The 23,272-nt window shown below is 34.9% G+C and overlaps 2 protein-coding genes across 2 annotated transcripts in view; both read right to left on the bottom strand.

Annotated features, from left to right (window-relative positions):
• The window catches only part of LOC119836089 (tyrosine-protein kinase-like otk), a 51,151-nt gene extending 29,685 nt beyond the window's left edge, over positions 1-21,466 (bottom strand). Inside the window, exons 1-2 of the mRNA XM_038361328.1 lie at positions 21,228-21,466; positions 5,024-5,050 (exon numbers count right to left, since the gene is read on the bottom strand). Of these exons, the coding sequence (XP_038217256.1) occupies positions 5,024-5,050; positions 21,228-21,273 (73 nt within the window). The 5' untranslated portion in view covers positions 21,274-21,466. The remainder of the gene's footprint in view (positions 1-5,023; positions 5,051-21,227) is intronic.
• Positions 21,467-21,971: 505 nt separating this feature from the next.
• Positions 21,972-23,272, bottom strand: LOC119836059 (probable deoxyhypusine synthase). Its single transcript, XM_038361273.1, has one exon. It carries the CDS (start codon positions 23,088-23,090, stop codon positions 21,978-21,980), a length of 1,113 nt encoding a protein of 370 aa, XP_038217201.1. The 5' UTR covers positions 23,091-23,272; the 3' UTR covers positions 21,972-21,977.

Here is a 23,272-nt window from a genome sequence, read left to right as displayed (position 1 = left end):
CGTGGGTATCTGCAAGATATCCCCACTATAAAAAAAGGGGTATAAACTCCTTCTCGTTTCCTTAATGGATGCTATTATATATATCAGCCTACTACTTGAATCACTCTTTTTAAAAAACAATCAAAATCGAAAGAGTAGAAGAAATTCAATTGCCGAGGCGAGGATCGCGGGTGGCCGAGAGGCTAGGCATGGCTGCGGTTTGGCAAAATGACGCAGGTTCGAATTCCCTTGAGTGATCAAATATCTATTCTGTAAAAAAATCTCATTCACTTATCATTTTAATTCTATAAAACGTACCTATCATAAAAATTTCCCCATTCCATCCAGCCAAAACATGTCCAAATCCAGCCTAATACCTGCCATAGACAACCATTCAACCTTAATGATTAATTAAGAAGGCCACAGACTAATTGAAAGACCACAGAGTGAATAGACACGCAGAACTAATTAGCAGGAAGGTAATATGAATGAGGTTATTCTGTGACGCTTCATAATTAAATGCAAGAATACGACTAGACTATTCGAATGGTATTCATTTATATTTAATATAAGATTTCATGCAACTCCTGAAGAAAATACCTACTTTACCATATAAAACAAGTCAAGTGTTTGTTGGACTTTACGAATGAGATACTAATTAATCTTATACCTTTAAACAAGCAATTCTTGTATATATATATATATATATATATATATATAATTGGGATCTCGGTATCGGCTCCAACGATTTTCATGAAATTTAGTATATAGGGGTTTTCGAGGGCGATAAATCGATCTAGCTAGGAATTTTTTTTTAGAAAATGTCATAGTCGTGTATTATTCGTGTTTTTTTTTCCCTGACATCTATTGGTGAATAGTAATACTATTTTGCTTCGTAGACAGCTGGACAACTGAAATAATGTTATATTCGTGTTTTATTCGTGTTTTTTTTCCTGACATCTATTGGTGAATAATAATACTATTCGCTTCGTAGATAGCTGGACAACTGAAATAACACAGGCACTTTTTATACCGATATTCCTACGGGATACGGACTTACGCGGTTTCAACCGCGGGTCACAGCTAGTAATAATATAGTAAGTATAGGACATAATATATATCCATACTAATATTACATAAATAACGCCATCTTGGTTCAGTGGTTACCGCGTGAGCATAGAACCGTGGGGTCCTAGGTTTTATTCCCGGTGGGGACAAACAAAAAAAAACGTCTCGGTCTGGCAAGACACAGAAGGCTGATCACCTACTTGTCCGTAAAGAAAATCGATCAGTGAAACAGATGTATATCATCTGCCCCATATCCCAATAGGGGACATGGGACTTCACTTTTTATTATAAAATTAAAGAGGCAACTAACTTAACCCTGGCCGTCTCAATCAGGATAAAAAGAAAAAATATTGTATTCAGCTATCCTTGAAAAGAGTACACAAAGTTTGAAATCAATCTGTCCGTTGAAAGTGGGACAAAATCGGATTTAAAGTCGGTTACATACCAACATATAGATGAAGCTAATAAAAGCGTGATAGTGAATAAGTATTTAGGTAGTCGGTTATATAAAAAAGATTATCAATTCATATGTATTTTCTCTTGTTTCTTACCTCATAACACTGTGTACTGGGCGAACAAATTATCATTTTTTCTTTTTCTTATTTGATAGTATCAACTTTAAAAGCATCAACATGAGGTATCAACCCATAAGGTCCTATATGAATATAGTCTTGTACTGACAATTGACAGCGGTTTTGTTTTTTTATTAAAATTATTATCTATGCTAATATTATAAAGCTGAAAAGTTTGTTTGTTTGAACGCACTATTCTCAGGAACTACGGGTCCGATTTGAAAAATTCTTTCAGTGTTCGATAGCCCATTTATTGAGGAAGGCTATAGGCTATACATGTACTAGTTAGTGCTAGTTTAACATAATAGTAATAAGGTTCCTCTATGCATAGAGTTGTTAGAGAGTTGTCTATGAAAAAAATCTTCAAAATTAATTCTTGCCTCAAGCGCTGAACACAAAAAGAAAAAGTTGAATATTTATCGTACAATACTTCAAATTCTAAACGCACGAAGCCGTTGGAACAATATCCTAGGCCGGTTACAGTATGGTGCTTTTCATTAAACTGCGCGCGTTTTTTAGAGCGGCCATTTTGAAAAAAGAAACGACAATAGATTTTTTTTTTATTTTCTCGAAGCGTAGATGGCTGTTGTTTTAGCAAGTTAGATTTTTTCCGTGTAGGTTTTTTTATGTCATACTCGGCAATGGAGCTGGTGGGTCGCCTGATGGTAAGCGCTACCGCCGCCCATGGACATTTGGAGGCGTAAGGTCGATTGCAGACCTTACGCCTCTAAAATGGTTACCTTTATTTAGATTTTTGTTTGGAATCTACACACTATGAGTCTAATAAAACAATTATTTTTATCGAAAAATTCTACCACCTACATTTTATTAGACCTCGACCAAATTGAAATGGGACCACATGCTATCAAATACAAAAGCATCATAAAAATCGGCTCATCCAACAAAAAGTTAAAAATACAGTCGAATTTATTGAACCTCTTCTTTGAAGTCGGTTGAACTCGATTTTCTTTTTAATTTAATATATATGTTTATTATGAACGAGCGAAGTGCACAGTAATTGATCTTCAATTCACTATGAATTTTTTTAAGAGCATCGAATCCAGGACATTTAGATTATGCCAAGGCTATTACCACTGCACTATTAACAATTTATAATATTGCTAATTTTGTAATTATTACTACGATCAAATATTTGTATACCAGTTTTAATGGTTTTTTTTATCCCAATGTTCCGTGGGAATATCGAAAAAATAGTAACCAAGTTTCTCCTTTTTACATAATCTGTCTACCAGTCAAAGTACCGTCAAAATCGGTCCAGCCTTTCCAGAGATTAGCCGGAACAAACATACGGACAAAAGTTAAAAAAATAATAGAACATTTCTGCTGTATTTAGGTACCATGTATACATTTATAAGGCAAAAGCAATTATTCGATTTTTAATACAACATACATACACTAGTAATTTTATTTATTATTAGAGAAGACTTAGGCTGTTATTATAGTGACATTTAGTGCGAGAGCTACTGTAAAAATATCTGGTATATTAATTTATTGTGTTTTGGATACGAATTAAGTTCGTATTTATGCATTAAAGAACATATCTTATAGGAATAAAGGCTATAATTGATTTATACCTATGTAATTATCATAATTGTCTCCTATTTTAAAAATACCATACCTCAAAATTATACATATGCTTAAGTCCACAAATTACTTTACTAAAATAACAACACATATAATTCAAAATATGAAAAAAAAATATGTTTATTGTTTTATAATAGAATACAGTTTATTTCAAGATCAAGAAACCGAAAGAGTAGAAGAAATTCGATTGCTGAGGCTGGATCACGGGCTAGGCGATGCTACAAGGTTTGGCAAGAAAGCAGATTCGAATCCCGCCTCGTGATAAATTTTTTTATATCCTTTCAAAATGTCTCATTTATAATTTTTTAATGATATAAAACTAAACAATTAACGTAATAAATAATAGTTTAAAAAAACTAAAAAACACGCTTTAACAAAAATCATATTTTGCAAATTGAAAAATGGAATAATTTTATCAAATCAGTGTATTGTCATCGGTCTTCAATAAATCTACAAAGTTTGAACGAAATCTGGCCGTTTAAAGTGGGTCAAAATCGCGCCCAAAGCAGTCAGTTACAAACAAACATACAAACATACAGGTGAAGCTAATAAAAAGCGTGTAATAAAACTAATAATTGGCTCTTAGACTACACGAACTTACGACAAAGGTCGCCGCCGGTCAAACACATTCAAGCAACTTCCAATATTTAGGGCTTTCACTTAAATTCAACAGACGCCTTTATGTGACGAAGAAAATTTAATACAATAACCTTTGAAGGTTGAGGTGTACCTTTACCCGACTGCGCGGAGGGGGGTGATGTTTTTGCATTGTGTGGGTATGTTTCACACGTAAACGGCTGAGTGGATCTTTAGATATGTTCTGTATGAATTTAATATATTTTTTGGATAATAAAGCATTTTTATTATATACTAGCTGCGCCCCGCGGTTTCACCCGCGTAAGTCCGTATCCCGTAGGAATATCGGGATAAAAAATAGATGTTGGCCGATTCTCAGACCTACCCAATATGCTTACCAAATTTCAGAGGAATCGGTCAAGCCGTTTCGGAGGAGTATGGCAACGAAAACTGTGACACGAGAATTTTATATATATAGACTAGCTGCGCCCCGCGGTTTCACCCGCGTAGGTCCGTATCCCGTAGGAATATCGGGATAAAAAATAGATGTTAGCCGATTCTCAAACATACCCCATATGCACACAAAATTTCATAAGAATCGGTCAAGCCGTTTCGGAGGAGTATGGCAACGAAAACTGTGACACGAGAATTTTATATATTAGATTTTACACATAATATTGTTTACTTCTCAATCCGGGTCGAGCCGGGATAATCCTTCCTAGTACTAAAAATGCGAAAGTAACATTTTCTGTATGTCACTTCATCACGCCTCAATATAAACCAAATAACACTAATAACGGACCAATGGTCCGATATTAATGATATTTGGTATATATATACTTTGAGTTCCAGTAAGGGCATAGGATAGATTGTATCCCGAAAATCTTCCGGGAACAGGAACAATACGAACAACTTTAGACTGCTCTTGTCTTTTAACCATGCGGACGAAGTCGCGGGCGGAAAGCTAGTTAACAGTACTACTAGTATCACATCATCCTACTAATATTATAAAGGAGAAAGTTTATAAGTATGGATGGATGTTTGTTGCTCTTTCACGCATAAACTACTGAACCGATTGCAATGAAATTTGATACGTAGACAGCTGGACAATTGAAATAACATATAGGCAACTTTTCATCGCGGTATTCTACGGGATACGGACTTACGCGGGTGAGACCGCGCGGCGCAGCTAGTAAATCATAACACGACAAATATCAACTCACCACTCGCGCCAGCAAACGCGTCAAAACCTGCAACAAACAGAAAACAATTGAATGAAGTGATTAAATACTTAAGTATATTAAACTAGTCACGAGCCCAGGCTCTGCACGCGTTTCTATTCATACTTCATCCCTCTTTCCCCCCTAGGTAATTGTCAGTGATGTAGCTTAAAAATATCCTATCCTACTCCTACTAATATTATAAATGCGAACATTTGTAAGGATGTGAGTGTGTTTCTCTCTCACGCAAAAACTACTGAACCGATTGCAATGAAATTTGATACGTAGATAGCTGAACAACTAGAATAACATATAGGCAACTTTTTATCCCGATATTCCTACGGGATACGGACTTACGCGGGTGAGACCGCGCGGCGCAGCTAGTAAACCATAATAAATATCAAAAAAACTCCTATACCACTGTAAATATCGACTCAATTAAAATAACATTCACGTTGCCAATTCGTTTAATGTTTTAACTGCATATTTACTCCTGTTCAAATGCTATTTGTTCGCGAAACGAGCTTTTATAAATAATGTTTTAAACAACCTAGCTTTTTAATATAATTTAATATTGACATTCAAAGGACTTAATGATTATAGAAAATAACTACAAGCATTCGCTTAAAGGAAATAGGAATAATGTTTCCATCCAGCATTCAATGCTTTGAATTATAATATAATCATGTTTTGACTGGGTTTGGTTAAATGGATAATCGGACAAAGAAATTTCTCTATCTGCATCCACTGAAAATCAGTGTTTTTTCGCTATCTGTACTTACTAATATAATAAAGAGGAAGTTTTTTTTTTGTTTGTTTATACCATAAAGGCTCCGAAACTGCTGGTCTGCTTTTGAAATTTCTTTAACCAAAAAAGCTACATTATTCCCGAGTGCTATAGGATACTTTTTACCCCAGAAAAATGCTTAATTCCACGGGATAATATTTATAAAATTATAAACATGAAAATTATTTTGACCACGCGGGCGAAGCTGCGGACAACAGCTAGTATATAATATAGGGACTTCTTTTTGTTTTCTTTCTTTCTTTCTATCCACTAACAACGAAAGAGAGTTCCTATAAGCATCTAAAGAATAATAGACATGTATATTCTTTTAATTTTTAGTTTTATAGCATTGAAATGCTTTATAAATGAGAAATTTTGAAAGAATAGAAAAAAATCGATCCTGCCTCGTGATCGAATTTTTTCTATTCTTTCAAAATTTCTCATTTATAAAGCATTTCAATGCTATAAAACTAAAAATTAAATTTAACAAAGGCCGCGTTCCATCGATACAATATTGTAATCATTGAAATAATGTTTCGTATTGGTTGTGATGGTTCTTAATCATCTCAATAGATGGCGTGGGGTGCCCCTTAGGCACATGAAACCGAAAGAGTAGAAGAAATTCGATTACTGTGGCAGGATCACGGGTGGCCGAGAGGCTAGGCGTTGCTACGGTTAGGCAAGATACGCAGGTTCGCATCCTGCCTCGTGATCGAATTTTTTCTATTCTTTCAAAATTTCTCATGTATATTCTTTTTTATTTATTACATACAAAAATACAAACTGGCTTAGTCTGGTCGTAAAATAATCCCCAAGAATCTTATACAATATCTAATAATATATAAAATAATCTATACTAATATCATAAAGTTGGACAGTTTGTATGTTTGTTTGTTTGATTGTTTGAACGCACTAACCTCAGGAACTGCTGGTCCTATTTGAAAAATTCCTTCAGTGTTAGATAGCCCATTTATTGAGGAATGCTATAGGTAGATATGTACAATGGGCGAAGCCAGGGCGCACCGCGAGTAATAAATATATTTGTGACTACTAGGCATGTCAGCCTCTACTACAATGCTATAATGGAAGCAGCATACGTCAATATAATGTATCGGTCAATCTTAATTGATGTATAGAGCTTGCTGTCTCTTTCTCTCTCTGCAATGGCCGCCATGTGAACAACTATTTAGGAATACCCCCCTTTTCTTGAAACATTTGCTAAGATATTTCTAAGGTACAAACATGGTTGAGCCTAAAGCACTTGGATAAAACCTAGTTTTAACTATCCTCTCTAAAGAGTTGACACAGCACTGCCCATGTCACCATTATATGTACCGTCAGCAATTTCAGCACTTATTAAAATATTTCGTTTACATTAAACATGTTTCAGTTTGGAGTGCACACACGTAATGAGGCCGGCCGCTCGAGTGATTCGTTAGCGGCTAGCCTTAATTGCGTGTAGCGTTGGCAAAAAAAAGTTGTTTTTATAGGGTGGGGTAGTTGAGGATATAGAAATTATTTAAGACATGAAAAAAGTAGATTTATCATTTGGTAATGTTTTTAAATGGCAATATTTGGTTTGATATGATACATCACTACAGAGTAAGAGACACACGTATTTTTACACAATTGACATTATTCCAAATAAAAAAAATTAAAAAGTCCAGTGATGCTTATGGTAAAACATTGATTCAAGAACTCTGATTAAAGCGTAGTTAAAAAGATGCAGAAGCAGATGACATATATTTAAATAAAAACTCATTTCAACATCCCATTACGTAACGTTAGTAAAAAATAACATAAATCTACTAATACTTTCATAATTTATGCACATTAATATTATACCGTTTTACAGTTTTCTGCACACCGTACAGCAGTGGACGTTCCATTACACGGTTTTGAGTAACGAAATTATAAAAGTTTAAAGTGAAATGGACGCTATCGGCTAAGTGTGTGTAAACATTAACAAACCTCGATGAATATTCTTAAAAAAACAATTTTTAGTACATTTATTTTAGCAAATTAAGAGTTTACATTAATTAACGATGACGCTGTTTCATTAAAATGTCTCAATTTGTGACGTTAAAATAGACTTTAAAAAATTAAAAAGCAGCTTTAATAACAGAATCAACTAAATTATCTCACTTGCTCTTATACAGAGTATATTAGTAAGGAAATTATTTATAGTATGGAATTATAGTAAGGAAATTATTTAATCCTGGCGATCCTGAGATAAACTCATGAAATTATTGTATTGTCACAGATCCTTGATAAGTGTACGAAGTTTGAATTAAATCTATCCTTTTAATGTGGATCAAAATTGAATCTAAATAAGTCGGTTCCATACCTACAGTGAAGCTAATATAAGCGTAAATTGAATGTAGCTATATGTTTAGACTTTAAAGACTTTTTAACGGATTTAAAACGCGATTTATTCAATATATTATTTAACCCGTTTCGAACACTTTACAGCGAGCGTGGTCACGGGGAGTCTAGCAGTAACATAAATAATGTAATGAATAAATCGCGTTTAAAATCCGTTAAAAAGTTTTTAATTTCTAAATGAATAATACTCGCGTAAAATCAAACACGAGAAAATACTAAGCTATATGTTTGCTTAGCATTATGAAATAAATTGTCTTTAACAAAAAACCCTCTTAGAAATTCTATTGATTCCATACAAACTTTGCAAGCCAGGCCAGATACAATAGGTTGCTAAGTCATAATCATCGTAGCAACGGTTAGGCGAGAAACGCGGGTTCGAATCCCGCCCCGTGATCGAATTTTTTCTATTCTTTCCAAAAATTATTCATCTATATATATATTTCAAATAAAGTGGTGTTGGTTAGAGTATTTATAGCTCAAGAACGGATGAACCGATTTCGCTGAAAATTTGTGGAGAGGTAGCTCAGAACTAGAAGACTGACATAGCATAGTTTTTATCCCTCGGGAACGGGATCCATGCGGCACAAACACACATTTGGCCTAGTTCTGACGAGTTGTAGGCGACTTAACTTTTGTTATAAATAATTATGATTTAGTTTATTTATAGTAAAATTTAAAAACTTAAAAATACATTTCACTGAAATTCTTAAAATACCTAGTTAACAAATTCACATTCACATGGCAGTAACCATTTATTTTCTATTATTTTTTCAAATAACGCAACTTATTGATCGAGCCCAGCGGTTTCACCCGCGTAGGTCCTAAGCCCGTAGAAATATCGGGACAAAAAGTTGCCTATGTGTTATTCTAGCTGTTTGGAGCTATTTACGTACCTAATTTCATTACAATCGGTTCAGAAGTTTTTGCGTGAAAGTAACAAACATACACATACTCACACTTTCGCATTTATAATATTAGTAGGACTTAAATTCGACCCTAACTTGACTTCTCTTAAATCTCCCCTACGCACAATTTAATAGAGTAACTTAAAACTTAATCGCTGGATATCGTAAATCTTAATCTTAAAGTCGTCCGTTAATATTTGAACAATTTAATTTTAAGTCTTAAACTATAAACCATATAAAAGCTAAAATTGAAAAACGAAGGACCTTTATAAATCGATATCAATAGTATAAATTGATGTTATATACATCTCACAACGCAATTATATATTAATCACATATTCACCATCAGCCCATATATGTTCCCAGTGCTGGGACAGGCCTCCTATGAGGGTTCAGGCCATAATCCACCACGCTGGCCAAGTGCGGGTTGGCAGATGTCACATGTCGTCGAACTTTTAATTCTTGGACATGCCGGTTTCCTCACGATGTTTTCCTTCACCGTTTAAGCAGTGGTGATGTTAATCACATGCGCAGATAAATTGAAAAATCAATTTATTTCCTGCACGCTCGCCCGGTCTCGAACCCCGACTTATCGACTTAAGTCCAAGTCTCACCACTGACCCACCACTGCTTTTTCAATACACATAATATAACAAAACAAAAATGTATAGAGAAACTCCGTTATTTTTATTTAATTATATCTCCCATAACTTTTGTATAAAAAACACCCTAAGACCACAACTGTAACATTACATATTCAAGTATCTCTTAACGAAAAGTAACATTAATTAAATAAGTAAAAGTCTGCGAAACTAATCCACTCATACATTTAACACTAAGGATTCCATCTAAGTACTGGGTTCGAGTTCACAACAGCATTTCTTCAATATGCACGGGGAATATAAAAAACAAATGCACTTACGACCTTTTATGCTGATCCTACCTTGGTGTTTATTATGATTTGAACCTTACGTGTAGGAGTTAAGGTACATTTTGAAATGGACGTGGAAAGATTTGCGTGGTTCAACGTAGGGCTCAAGTTACAAGACGCAAAATAATCAGAACAATTTAATTTTTTTTTTCACAACTAACACTTTTAAAACCAAGGAGGTTCTCAATTTCTTTGGCTTTTCAACCGATTGACGTTATTACTTTTATCTTTGATTGGAAATTGTTGCCATTTGGTTCAATTTAAATTCTGTTTGTTGGAGAGCCCTCCCTTCCTCAGGGTCATCATTGCTCTTTTTTTGTACTAAAGATTCACTATTCATTAACGCATTCGAAGGTTTGCGTTGGCAGTATAACGTTTGCCATATTACATTAGCTACCACAACCACGCGAACCACTAGCTCATTCAACCGCTATGACAGAAAAAAAAATATAATTAACCCGCGACTGCCCTCTCATTTTTAAACCGTAGGGCTACCAGGGGCGAAAGCAAAGCTCGTAAACATGTCAAGTTTACAGCAATCCACCCGCACCCCTAGCCTGGGGCGGCGCTATCACTGCGATAACATCGTAAAGCAAATACGAACCACGGCCAGTGCTTGCACACTTTGAAATTAGAAGGATAAATATCCTACTAATATTATAAATGCGAAAGTTTGTAAGGATGTGTGTGTTTGTTGCTTTTTCACGCAAAAGCTACTGAACCGATTGCAATGAAATTTGGTACGTAGACAGCTGGACAACTGGAATAACATATAGGCAACTTTTTAACCCGATATTCCTACGGGATACGGACTTACGCGTGTGAAACCCCGAGGCGCAGCTAGTTGAATAATAAATAAAGCTTAAAAAATACACACTTTTATGATTGAATCAACTAAATTGACTCACATAAGGAAATTATTTGATTCCGGCGATCTTAATAGAGATGCCAAGATAATACCATGAAATTTTATAGTGTCAATGGTCCTTGATAAGTGTGCGAAGTTTCCATTAAATCGATCCGTTTAAATTTGCTCAAAGTCTAAAGAAGTCGGTTACATACAAACATACAGGTGAAGCTAATATAAGTTCTAATAACCACACCGTTGTAAAAAGTTCAACTTTGCCTCTTTTCAACACCCAGCTCTGAAAAACAAGTCATAATTAAAAATCTACTGTATCTAAAACAGTAACTTTAAAATATGCATTGTTCAGCTGGTCATTTTTATAAGTCATAATTAGAAAGACGAAAACTAGACCGTGTTAAGAGTAGCTTGATTAAAATGTTATTTCATACTAGCGGTGCGCCGCGGCTTCACTTGTTGTAGGTATTTTATATAGACTATAGCACTTAGAGCGAATGTAGCGACCGTCTCCTTGGTACAGTGGTAAACGCGTGAGCGTAGAACCGAGGGGTCCTGGGTTCAATTCCCGGTGGGGACACATAAAAAAAAATGGTTCGGTCTGGCAAGACACAGAAGGCTGATCACCTACTTGTCCGTAAAGAAGATCGATCAGTGAAACAGATGTACATCATCTGCCCCATACCCCACTAGGGGACACGGGACTTCACTTATAGCACTTAGAGTTTACTTGGGTACATACACACTTCAAGGCGATGTTGCAGTTGTAATATCGAAACCGTCAGATTAAGTATCTATTGGATGAGTGTTAAATTAAAAAAAATTAAAAAAACAAAAAAAAAGTAGGTAAGCTATTTAGATACGCTTGTATTTATTATATCCTTTTTTAACAAGCGACTTCAAAAAAGGTCGAGGTTCGACTGCATTTTTTGTGTTTGTTACCTTATAACTTTTTACTGGGTGAACCGATTTTTATGATTCATTCTTCATTTGAAGTCTGGTGCCTGCCATGTGGTCTCACTTTGTCTCAAATTTGGTCCGGTTCTGATTACAAACTTAAAGGCGACTCTGATTTTTTTTAACACGATTTCTTGTACCAAATTTCATATAACTGTGATAATTAAAAAAAACAAATCTTAATATACATAAATCTCGTGTCACAATGTTTGTCCTCAATGGACTCCTAAACCACTTAACCGATTATAATAAAATCCGCACACCATGTGCAGTTCGATCCAACTTGAGAGATAGGATAGTTTATATTATTGCAATTACGATAAATTACTAGGTCCCCGCGCGGAGCCGGGGCGTGCAGCTAGTTTCATATAAACAACATCAATACTTTATTTTCTCACTTTTACGTGTCTATGATGCGAGTTTTCAATTGAAAAATATTTTTACCCATTTTCTCGTAATAAATAAACCAGTATGCACACATCAATTAAAACTTAGTTAAAAATGCAAAAGCGAAGGCCTTGTTAAAACATCTTATGATATGCCGTTCCGTAGCTGCGAGTTAAAGATGGCGGAAACTGTAAAAGCTTTGAGCATCTCTCGTGTCTTTATTCGTAATAATCTCACAATTATAAAGGTTTTTAAGGTACATGGAGTTTATTTTACAGACTATACGGAAGTGGTTTTTTGTTGCACCACTTGTTACTCAGGAATAGATGAACGGTGATGATTTTCGGTGTGACAACTGAACCGAATAATTATACCTTGAAGAGTTAATATCACTAAAACTACAATAGATAGAAATAGGTAATAACAATTTATAAAGCTGTTCGCCCCGGCATCGCCCGTGGTACATACGAGTATATAGCCTATATCTTTACTCAATAAATGGGCTATCTAACACTGAAAAAAAAATACAAATCGCACCAGCAGTTACTGAGGTTAACGCGTTCAACCGTACAAACAAACAATACTTCAGCTTTATAATCTTAATATATATAAATTTCGTGTCACAATGTTTGTCCTCAATGGACTCCTAAACCACTTAACCGATTACAATAAAATTCGCACACCATGTGCAGTTCGATCCAACTAGAGGGATAGGATAGATTAAATAATTTTAATTACCATAAATGACAACCCGGGCGGAGCCGGGGCGTGCAGCTAGTATTAGTGTTACCGCTAAAGGCCGATTTAGTTAGAACGCGTTTTCCCTGTTTAGAACTAGTTGTTCTTAAATGTTAATACTGTAACATGTATATAAAAACGTATAGAAATATCTGAAAGAGAAGCGAACGGAACCCACTGGTTAAAACGAAACTAGTGAAACTCTAGTAATTTCTCTAAGGTCTATAAAACGTTCCAAAGCTCTTTTACGGTTAATTGGAGCACAGCAGTTAAGGCTATAATTAAGTAGGTCAGAACTTCAGGACGAAGCGTGAAAGGATGTAAAATAAAATAAAAACTTAAAACGCTGAGAAAAAATGCGAAACACAGGTATATTTCAACTATATGCTCGCTTCAGTTTCCATGAGTGGCTCTTAAAATTGACAAAACTACAGGTGGATTAATTAATTAAATCGAATATATAGAAGTTTTTATAGACAATTATAGTTAATTTAAAAACAGCCTATAATTTGAGAACATTATATTTCCTGAAAGATACCTTTAGGAAAAATTATCCTTCTAAGTCATGAGGATATTGATAAAACTGAAATCTGAATAAAACTGAAATCGTACCAGACAATGGAGGCTATACTTATCTTTGATACTAATGCTATGAGACCATATTTTCTCCCATATCCTACTTTCCTATCCTATCCTACTAATATTATAAATGCGAAAGTTTGTAAGGATGTGTGTGCGTTTGTTGCTCTTTTACGCAAAAACTACTGAACCGATTGCAATGAAATTTGGTACGTAGACAGCTTGACATCTGGAATAACATATAGGCAACACTTTTTATCCCGATATTCCTACGGGATACGGACTTACGCGGGTGAAACCGCGGGGCGCAGTTAGTAACTCCATAATTCGAGTAGTTTGCCGAAATCATGCTGATATTTTCCTTACCTTAAATCGTCTGTTAACAGTAAACCAATTTACTTAACAACCCACACTATACAAAATCGAACCACAAGAAAACTTACCGACACGTGAACACCCAACCACCCACTCACATTACCACCTACCCTCGACAATAAAAAAAGCGTCTCGATAATTCTAGAACATCCTAATTACCGTCAGGTGAGCGTTCATGCCGGAGGTTTTTGTTAAAACTCTCATTTACTAAAAGCTCGGCTAATTTCGAAAAACGTTGCGTTTGTGGATCTGCGGGGAGCACCTTTCAAAGTTGCGGATAGTTTAGTATAGGATCCGCTTGGAAAAATTCAAATGTGGCTTTTAATATTTAGATAAGCGTAATTATCCAACTAATAATATAGGAGACTAATAATGTGACGTCACAGCTATTCTGCTACTTAGATTTTTATTGGAAACCCAAGTGTATACAGTTAACAGATGATTATTTTAACCAACTGCAAAGTTTACATAAGGAGGAGGTTTAATTTCGATTGTTTTTTTTTTGGTTTGTTTTCAATACCTTCTCATGGGTTTTCAAACGATAGGCTTATACTTTTATGTTTGTCTAGCGGTCCGCCCCGGCTTCGCCCGTGGTACATATATAACCTATAGCCTTTCTTGAGGAATTTATTGATAAATAGGCTATCTAACACTGAAAGAATTTTTCAAATCGGACCAGTAGTTCCTGAGATTAGTGCGTTCAAACAAACAAACTCTTCAGCTTTATAATATTAGTATAGATAATATTTTCTCCCACAAAGAAGGACCTTTTTAATGCAATAATATAACAACCGGGAAATTATTACCACTATCCAGGAAATAAATTGAAACAGGTTGAGGAAGAAAATATGAAGTGATTGTTATCTATTAGATTATAATACCTTTTTTTCTGAAGTCTTAAGCCTGAAAGTCATGTTATATGTATGTATATGTGGTAACAGTGTACAGTGGTATACAGTGGGTAGTAGAGAACACAGGCTATATCTTATACCTTTAAACGAGCAATTCTTGTATATATATATATATATATATATATAATTGGAATCTCGGAATCGACTCCAACGATTTTCAAGAAATTTAGTATATAGGGGGTTTCGGGGGCGAAAAATCGATCTAGCTAGGAATTTTTTTTAGAAAATGTCATATTCGTGTTTTTTTTTTCCTGACATCTATTGGTGAATAATAATACTATTTTGCTTCGTAGATAGCTGGACAACTGAAATAACACATAGGCACTTTTTATACCGATATTCCTACGGGATACGGACTTACGCGGTTTCAATTTATTAATTATATTATTAACCCGACGTTTCGAACACTTTACAGCGAGCGCGGTCACGGGGAGACAGTCTATTCGTATATTTCCAAAAAAACGTGCAATAGTATAAAATAGAATTTTAAATACAATCGCTCAACAACAGCTCGATTGGCAACCATATAAAAACAAACCAAAGCTCATATTTTTACTAAAAAATCATTTACAGCGCACAAACCACAAAGCCACAACGCCCATCGACCACTGCAACTCATTAATTTTTGTTAATCATTTCTCATCCCCCGCTGAGTATTTTTTTACCTGGTCTTTAATGTTTTATCGAAAATTGAACCCACGTTTTTAAATATAAGCTATGTCTGAATATTATAGATTTTCGAATATTTGAAAACAAACAAAATAACTGGATAATCTGTTCTATTACATATATATTTATCAGTTTTGGGACACGGTCGATATATCTAGTTTCTCACGATATTAACCTCTAGTTCTTTCTTATTAATATTATAAATGCGAATGTTGGTGAGGATGGATGTATGTATTACGTAAACACATACATGTTTGTTACTCTTTCATGCAAAAACTACTGAACCGATTGCAATGATATTTATTGGTACGTAGAAAGCTGGACAACTGGAATAACATATAGGCAACTTTATATCCCGATATTCTTATGGTATACGGACTTACGCGGGTGAAACCGTGGGGCGCAGCTAATATATATAAAAATAACTGTTTTTAATAATTCATTTATTCAATTAGACTTCTTATAGAAGCACTTTTGTATCGTCATAACATTGTTTTAATACTGATTGTATTCACAGTACATGCATGAGAAATACGTTCCGATAACCTCTGAAACGGCTGGACCGATTTTGTTATTTTAACTGGTAGATAGCTGATAAGTAGTATACTGGTAGGTAGATTTAGGAACGTCTATCAAAAACAAACTTACACCCAAAAATTGCCTTAGTATAAGTTCCATATGCATAGGACCCCATATCGACCGCTAAAATGCTAAAAGCACCTGATCTCAAGTACTTATTAAGATCACACTTTTTTGGGGGTAGTTGTAACTCCGATACATTGTTCTGTAGAAAACATACCTATTAAAGAAGTGAACACTCGTGTCCCCTTATGACTTACTAGCTCGCCGTCCGCGGATTTGCTCGTGCAAAAAAACAGTCTGTGGTTTTACCGTATAGTAACTGTTTTCGTGGTATAAGGCTATCTTTTGACCTTAGACAGATGACAGACATATAGACAGGGACATAGATAGACAGATAGACAGGCCGATAGACCGATAGACAGACAAAATAAGAGTTAGAGGGTTAGTTAATTAGCTTTTGCATTTATAAAATTAGTTAGCATTAGAAGTTCACATACTGTTTCAATTAGTAGGACTAATCTTATGTACGTTGTTATTACCGCCATATTTTCAACCAACTTCAAACAAAAGATAGTGTAATTGAGAACCTCCGCCAGGTTCTCAATTGTCTAATTATTTTTGTGTTACATTACGGTGTGATTATATATGTACACTCTTGAGTTACCCATTACTATGAACAACTATCTGTAACCCGCGGCGTCACTCGCGTCGTACCCGAAAAGTAGTCCATGTGCTAATCCAGACAATAATCTATCTCTGTACCAAATTACATACAGATATGGTAAACTGTTTTCACATAAAAGAGTCCCAAACATCCATACATTTTTACAAACGAACTAAAAACATGGTTAACCAAATCGAACCTAGTATCATCGAACCTATTTACCGCTTGCCAGCGTTTCGAAAGCAACCACTGTACCAAAGGCAAAGTAAAGCGAAGCATATACTCAATAGCAATATCACCGCGGGTTAACTTAAAGAAAATTAAAATGGCGCTGATATTAAAATATATATATTTTCCCATTCACTAGATCCCATCCGCATATGCATTACGCTTTACATTGAAAACATCATTATATAAATGTACCTTTACACTCGTGGCACTGGAAAATTATCCTTCGTAAATACGACGCATTTTCTTCTATATTCCCGTTTGGGTAATAGTTTTGCGCGCGACTTTGTTTAGATATGTATACAGGGATACATTTTAGAATACCATTAGGTAGTGATTATTAAATACGATAAACCGAATGGTGACCTCGTAAACACAGAACCAACATTCTACTAATCCTATCCTATCCTACTAATATTATAAATGCGAAAGTTTGTAAGTATGTGTGTGCGTTTGTTGCTCCTTCACGCAAAAACTACTCAACCGATTGCAATGAAATTTGGTATGTAGACAGCTGGCCAACTGGAATAATATATAGGCAACTTTTTATACCGATATTACTACGGGTTACGGACTTACGCGGGTGAAATCGCGGGGCGCAGCTAGTCTCATCTACAGATAAAGGAAAAATTAGCAAAAATCATTATTTAGTTACATCACACAATTATACGTAGATAGTAAGCACGGAACCCTCGGTGCGCGAGTTCGATTCACACTTGGCTGGATTTTATTCTGATAATATTCAAATTAGCTCTTCCACGCGGTCGAAGTCGCGGGCGGAAGCTAGTGTAACTATAATAAAACATAAACCTGCTGTCTCAATCAAAACTGCTCACGCCGCGAGTAGTATCAAGTGATCCCATTGTTATGCTAATTGAAATATCAGCTGTAATTAAAGATGAACATATTTTCTAAAAAAAACACGTTTCAATAATAGAGTCAACTGAATATCACTCGCTCCCATAGAGCATTTGTTTTTTTTTTTAATCAGCCATGACTGTACCAATGCTGGGCAACTTCCTACTATAATCCTACTAATCCTACTAATATTATAAATGCGAAAGTTTGTAAGGATGTGTGTTTATTGTTCTTTCACACAAAAACAACTGAACCGATTGCAATGAAATTTGCTACGCAGACAGCTGGAATACTGGAACAACATATAGGCAAATTTTTATCCCGATATGCCTACGGGGTACGGACTTACGAGAGTGAAACCGCGGGGCGCAGCTAGTAAGTTCTAAATTCGAATGGAAAAAATACAGTTTAATTCCGTATTGTTTTTGGGAACGTCGGTTAACAAATACAATAGATTAAGATAATTCCAGACAAATAAATCAAGATTTAGTGCTCATTTAGATTTAAGGTTCAACTCGAAACTTAGTTCTACTAATTTTAATTTAGTATGTCTGCGTCTGGCTTGAGTCTAGCTTCTATTTCAGTAAGGGTAGTTCTCGAGGGGAGCTGTGATTTATTCTAGTGCTATGAGTCATTAGTGTTTTTAAACTAACGTGTATAGCCTGGACTTTATAATAGGACATATATTAAACTTATGTTCGTATGTCTGCAATACTATATCTATGGAAGGAAGGGATCAATATATCATAACGTGTTCAATTACTTATATCCAATTAAACTAAGCTCGCTTGCGTAGTCCCTGGTTGGAAGCATTAATAATCCTTTGTCATTTCACGATGAAACTGTATCTACCCAGGTATCCTATAGCTATCTAGGTACCCTATACTAATAGGTACCAAGGTACAAAATCATGAAATTTATATGAATGTTAATATATATAATATGTGAAGTAATGTTTTGTGTGTATTTCAACTATTTTCAATTGAATACTCGGGCTTTGGATATATATCCTTCCTACTAATATAATAAATGCGAAAGTTTGTATGGATGTGTGTGTGTTTGTAACTCTTTCACGCAAAAACTACTAAACCTATTGCAATGAAATTTGGTACGTAGACAGCTGGACAACTGGAGTAACATATAAGCAACTTTTTATCCCGCTATTTTTACGGGATACGGACTTACGCGGGTGAAACCACGGGGCACAGCTAGTATAAGTTTTTTTTTAACAAACTTTTTTAAAACTCAACCATTTTCGAGGTATTACAACCAGAACAAATTTAAAAGAGACACTCGAGTGGTACCTGGGTAAAAAGTAGCCTATGTGCTAATCCAGACTATAATCTACCTCTGTATCAAATTTCATTCAGATATGGTAAACTGTTGTCTTGTGAAAGAGTAACAAACATCCATACAGTCTAACAAACTTTCGCGTTCATACTATTAACAGGATACATAATACCCTTAGGGTACCCTGAATCAAGGTCACAGTGAACCCATATTATCCCCTTCCCTTCGTTGCTAACGGTAGTATTTCTTGGAATCGAATCGTTCATATGAGTTAAAGCTCGTTCTAATGAACTTATTCTTCAATGGATTTCATGTCATTGCTGTGTGTGGTATTATCAGAGGATTTGTGATGGGAAAAATTAAGATAAATCGGGAAAATTTATTTCTATCTAGCTGCGCCCCGCGGCTTCACCCGCGTAAGTCTGTATCCCGTAGGAATATCGAAATAAAAAAGCGACTCTAGTCTGTTGTCTTCGTTTGTTTGTTTGTCTCGTTTGCTACTCTAGACACGCAAAAACTACTGAACCGATTGCAGTGAAATTTGGTATGTAGATAGCTGGACAACTGGAATAACACACAGGCAACTTTTTATCCCCATATTCCTATGGAATACATACTTATACAGGTAAAACCGCCGGGCGCAGCTAGTATCTACTTATAGCTTATAAAATTTATATATCTATATATAATTTATAAAAGTTTTTGCTTCTACAATACCTAAAAAGATAATACATTTAATTCCAGAAATAATATAAAGTATTCATTTGTATATTCCTTTAATAATTTAACAACAGAACTTCCTTACAAATAATATCATACATTTATTTTTTTGTGATTAAGAGGGATTTTTCAATGCCATTGCTCATATTTCTTCATTTCCAAATCAAGTTAGGTTAACCAGACCAGTGTTTATAATGCTGGTGTATAAACATTATACATTAAAATAAGTGTAACAGTTTCACATGTGGATAAGTGTTACAGCTTAGCGTGTGTTTATAGCTTAATGTTAATGTTATTCCAATAAGTAATCTACTTAACTGCAATGTAACATTAAAATAAATTCAGTGGTTTTAGTGTGAAAAAGCGATAATCTATACTTATATTATAAAGCTGAAGTTTGTTAGAACACTCTAATCTCAAGACTACTGGTCCGATTTTGAAAAATTTTAGATAGCCCATTTATTGAGGAGGGCTATAGACTATATATGAAACACGGGCGAAGCTGGGGAGAACCGCTAGTCATACATATTTACACAACTAACTAACTTTCATGTTTATAACAAAGCATTAGATAAGAAGATTTATAATGCTACATAACATAATAATTATATACAAGAATTCTTTGTATTACCAGTGAGTTTTAAGAGCCCCAGTGAGGTCTAAGCATGCTGAGTTGAATTATTGTCTTTATTTACTGCTGTAATATTATATAAGCTATAACATGTGTTAGTATGTATGTTAGTATGTATCACATGTATGTACATCATAACACATAATCAGATTATGATAGTAACAAATATTTAAATAATAGGAGAGCAGTCCCTTACATATTTTCAACCAGTTCAAAAACATCATTTAAAAATAAAGATAATAACAGTAAGTATTTCAAAATTGTTATTATTAATTATACTAGCATAATAACTGGTGCAAAATAATATCATTGAGGTAGATACATCATTGATAAGATTAATTGATCATAAATAGGTATGTAATTATAAATGTAATATTAATTAAAAGAGACGCATAAAATTCGATAGGCTGTGTTTAGTTAAAGGACGAATGATCTCGATCTTATAAGTTCTATACAAATTCTTTTTAAATAACACTTATAAATTTATAAAGCTTTATATAACATATAAGTACATTAGTCATATAACACAAGAAGAAAGCAAATGTACAATTTACGAACACTTAAAGTAAATAAGAGTTCGTAAACATGTCGTTCGCCGCAATATGTATCCGGTACATCAAACAAACAATTCTAACATCAAAGGGACCGAAAACGTGCAACGAATTACATATCCTAACAAAATCTCATTAATATCTGCCTCGAATGACCGTAAACCTAAAAATAGCACAGGACTAAGGATGGAACTTACCGGTTAGAAGCAGAAAAACGAATAAGACACCACGATATAAACACATTTTTGTACACTATGTTGAATAAAACATCCACATTCAAGATCAAACAATCGAATATAGTGCTTGGTTAGACATTTTTATGTTAGAAGACGCTTGGAAATTTCATTTTGTAAGCACAAACAGTGAACACCCGATTTCAGACTTCGCAGCTTTAGCTAGCAAGCGACGCGAACTGAGTGAGCTTTTGAAGTTTGAAATTGGAAAACTGCTTTCACAGACAGCACACAAACTCACAATGTTGTATCAATACGCACACATTGAATGGGTTTTCGGTCGCCAGACAGCAGACAACTTCACTTCGTTCTTTGACAGGTCATTCACATTGCAAGTATTTAATAATTGTGAAGTTACAATACATATATTTTATTAAATAAAACATTTTTTATTCAACTGTATACCAGATCTTTAGACAATTTTTAAAATAAAGAAAATAAACATAGAATTCATTTACTGTTTTTAAAACGAAGTATAGATGTCACTTGTATATATTCAAGCTTTATTCTATTATGGAATTCGACAACAGATGGCGTTATAAGTATACAACAAACAATTTTGTTCAAGTAGGTACCAAAATATATTAGTTGAAATTAATTAATGCTAACTAAAAAAACATTTACGTTTAAGGAACTTGATTTATGAATAAATTAACACAAAATCAAATGAACATTATAAATGCCAGGAAGAACAAAATAAAACATCAATTTTATTTACACATTCTTTTTATTGCTAAAATGATGTTTCGCAAATGTCTGAGCTACAAGTAGCGGGAACACCAACGTCGCGTCCGCATATAGCTTGACTGGTGTTGCATTTGGTCTGATCTTGCCCCATGAGACCGCTTCATCTGGCCTCGCCCCAGAATCACTACCATCATATTCACTGGCAGTATTTACGTATACAGCATAATCAGCCCCATTCCTCATCAGATTGGCGTTACAAATGTGATGCTTTACTACACCTCCACCTAGTATGATGACACCAGTATTGTTTGCCTTGACTGCCATAGTGTTAACTCGTCTAAGGTCTCCCAATATATCGATTATGAGCCCTGGGCGTTTATATGAATGAAAATACATCATATCACCTAACGACCCATCGGTTAATGCTGGGCTAAAGATCGGAATGTTGTTTTTCCATGCCCAATAGCACACAGAGCTCTCGTTATTGATTCTTTCACCTAATCTCGCTATAATCCTTGACGGTGACCACACAGCACTGTCCTGTAGCTGCTCATCGAGCATTTCATTAAGCAACGGAGTCACCCATTCCTCGAATAAGCAATAGTTATCATTTGGTACTAATAAATTGCCAATCCTGTTTATACCTCTTGTTCTTAATATTTTACCACTTAAATTAAAGTCTCCTACATAGGTTGGAGCAAGGCATTTAATAAAATCTTCTTCCACACCGCCAGCCGTAGTCACAATACAGTCAACAAGCTTATTCTTAACTAAAAATCGTATCGTATCACGCAAACCCGATGAAATCATGTTCGATGTGTATCCTAAGAAAATCGTGCAGTTCGTCTTCTTCTTTATGAATACGTCTTCCTCATACGGATCGCATGTTTCTTCAGTGAGAGGTATGGATCGACATTTTAACATTTTATTGATTTCTGTGACGGCTTTCCCGAAGCTGGTTGCTTGGAAGCCGGAGCGCGCGTAGCTCTCAAGTATTTTGTTATAATCGGTGCCATTCTCCCAGTCATAGCCAGCTACTGTTGGTGTTTCCGCAGGCAACTCCTGGCTAGGTACTAACACAGCACTCACGGCCACATCGGGCGCAAGTGATTTAGTTTTCTCAATTTTCGGAACATCCATCTTGTTTTCTTTCTTTGAAATTGTGTGCTAATTTAAAACAATTTCATGGCGAAGTGTTTGTACACAAGATAATATCAGCTGGCTTTATCTTTTTAGCACAGATCGAATAAACGAAAAAGAAAAGCAAATTGTTTTTAACTGGTTCTGACTTCTGGCACTGACAGTTTGAAGTGACAGTTGAC

Source organism: Zerene cesonia, chromosome 22 (assembly GCF_012273895.1).
Source record: "Zerene cesonia ecotype Mississippi chromosome 22, Zerene_cesonia_1.1, whole genome shotgun sequence".
NCBI lineage: Eukaryota > Metazoa > Arthropoda > Insecta > Lepidoptera > Pieridae > Zerene > Zerene cesonia.
Note: the sequence above shows the minus strand (reverse complement) of the source record. Positions and strands in the feature narration are given on the sequence as shown.

What these genes read in the sequence shown, in the direction of transcription:
- LOC119836059 (XM_038361273.1), bottom strand. Translation starts at nt 23,090, where the DNA reads ATGGATGTTCCGAAAATTGAGAAAACTAAATCACTTGCGCCCGATGTG.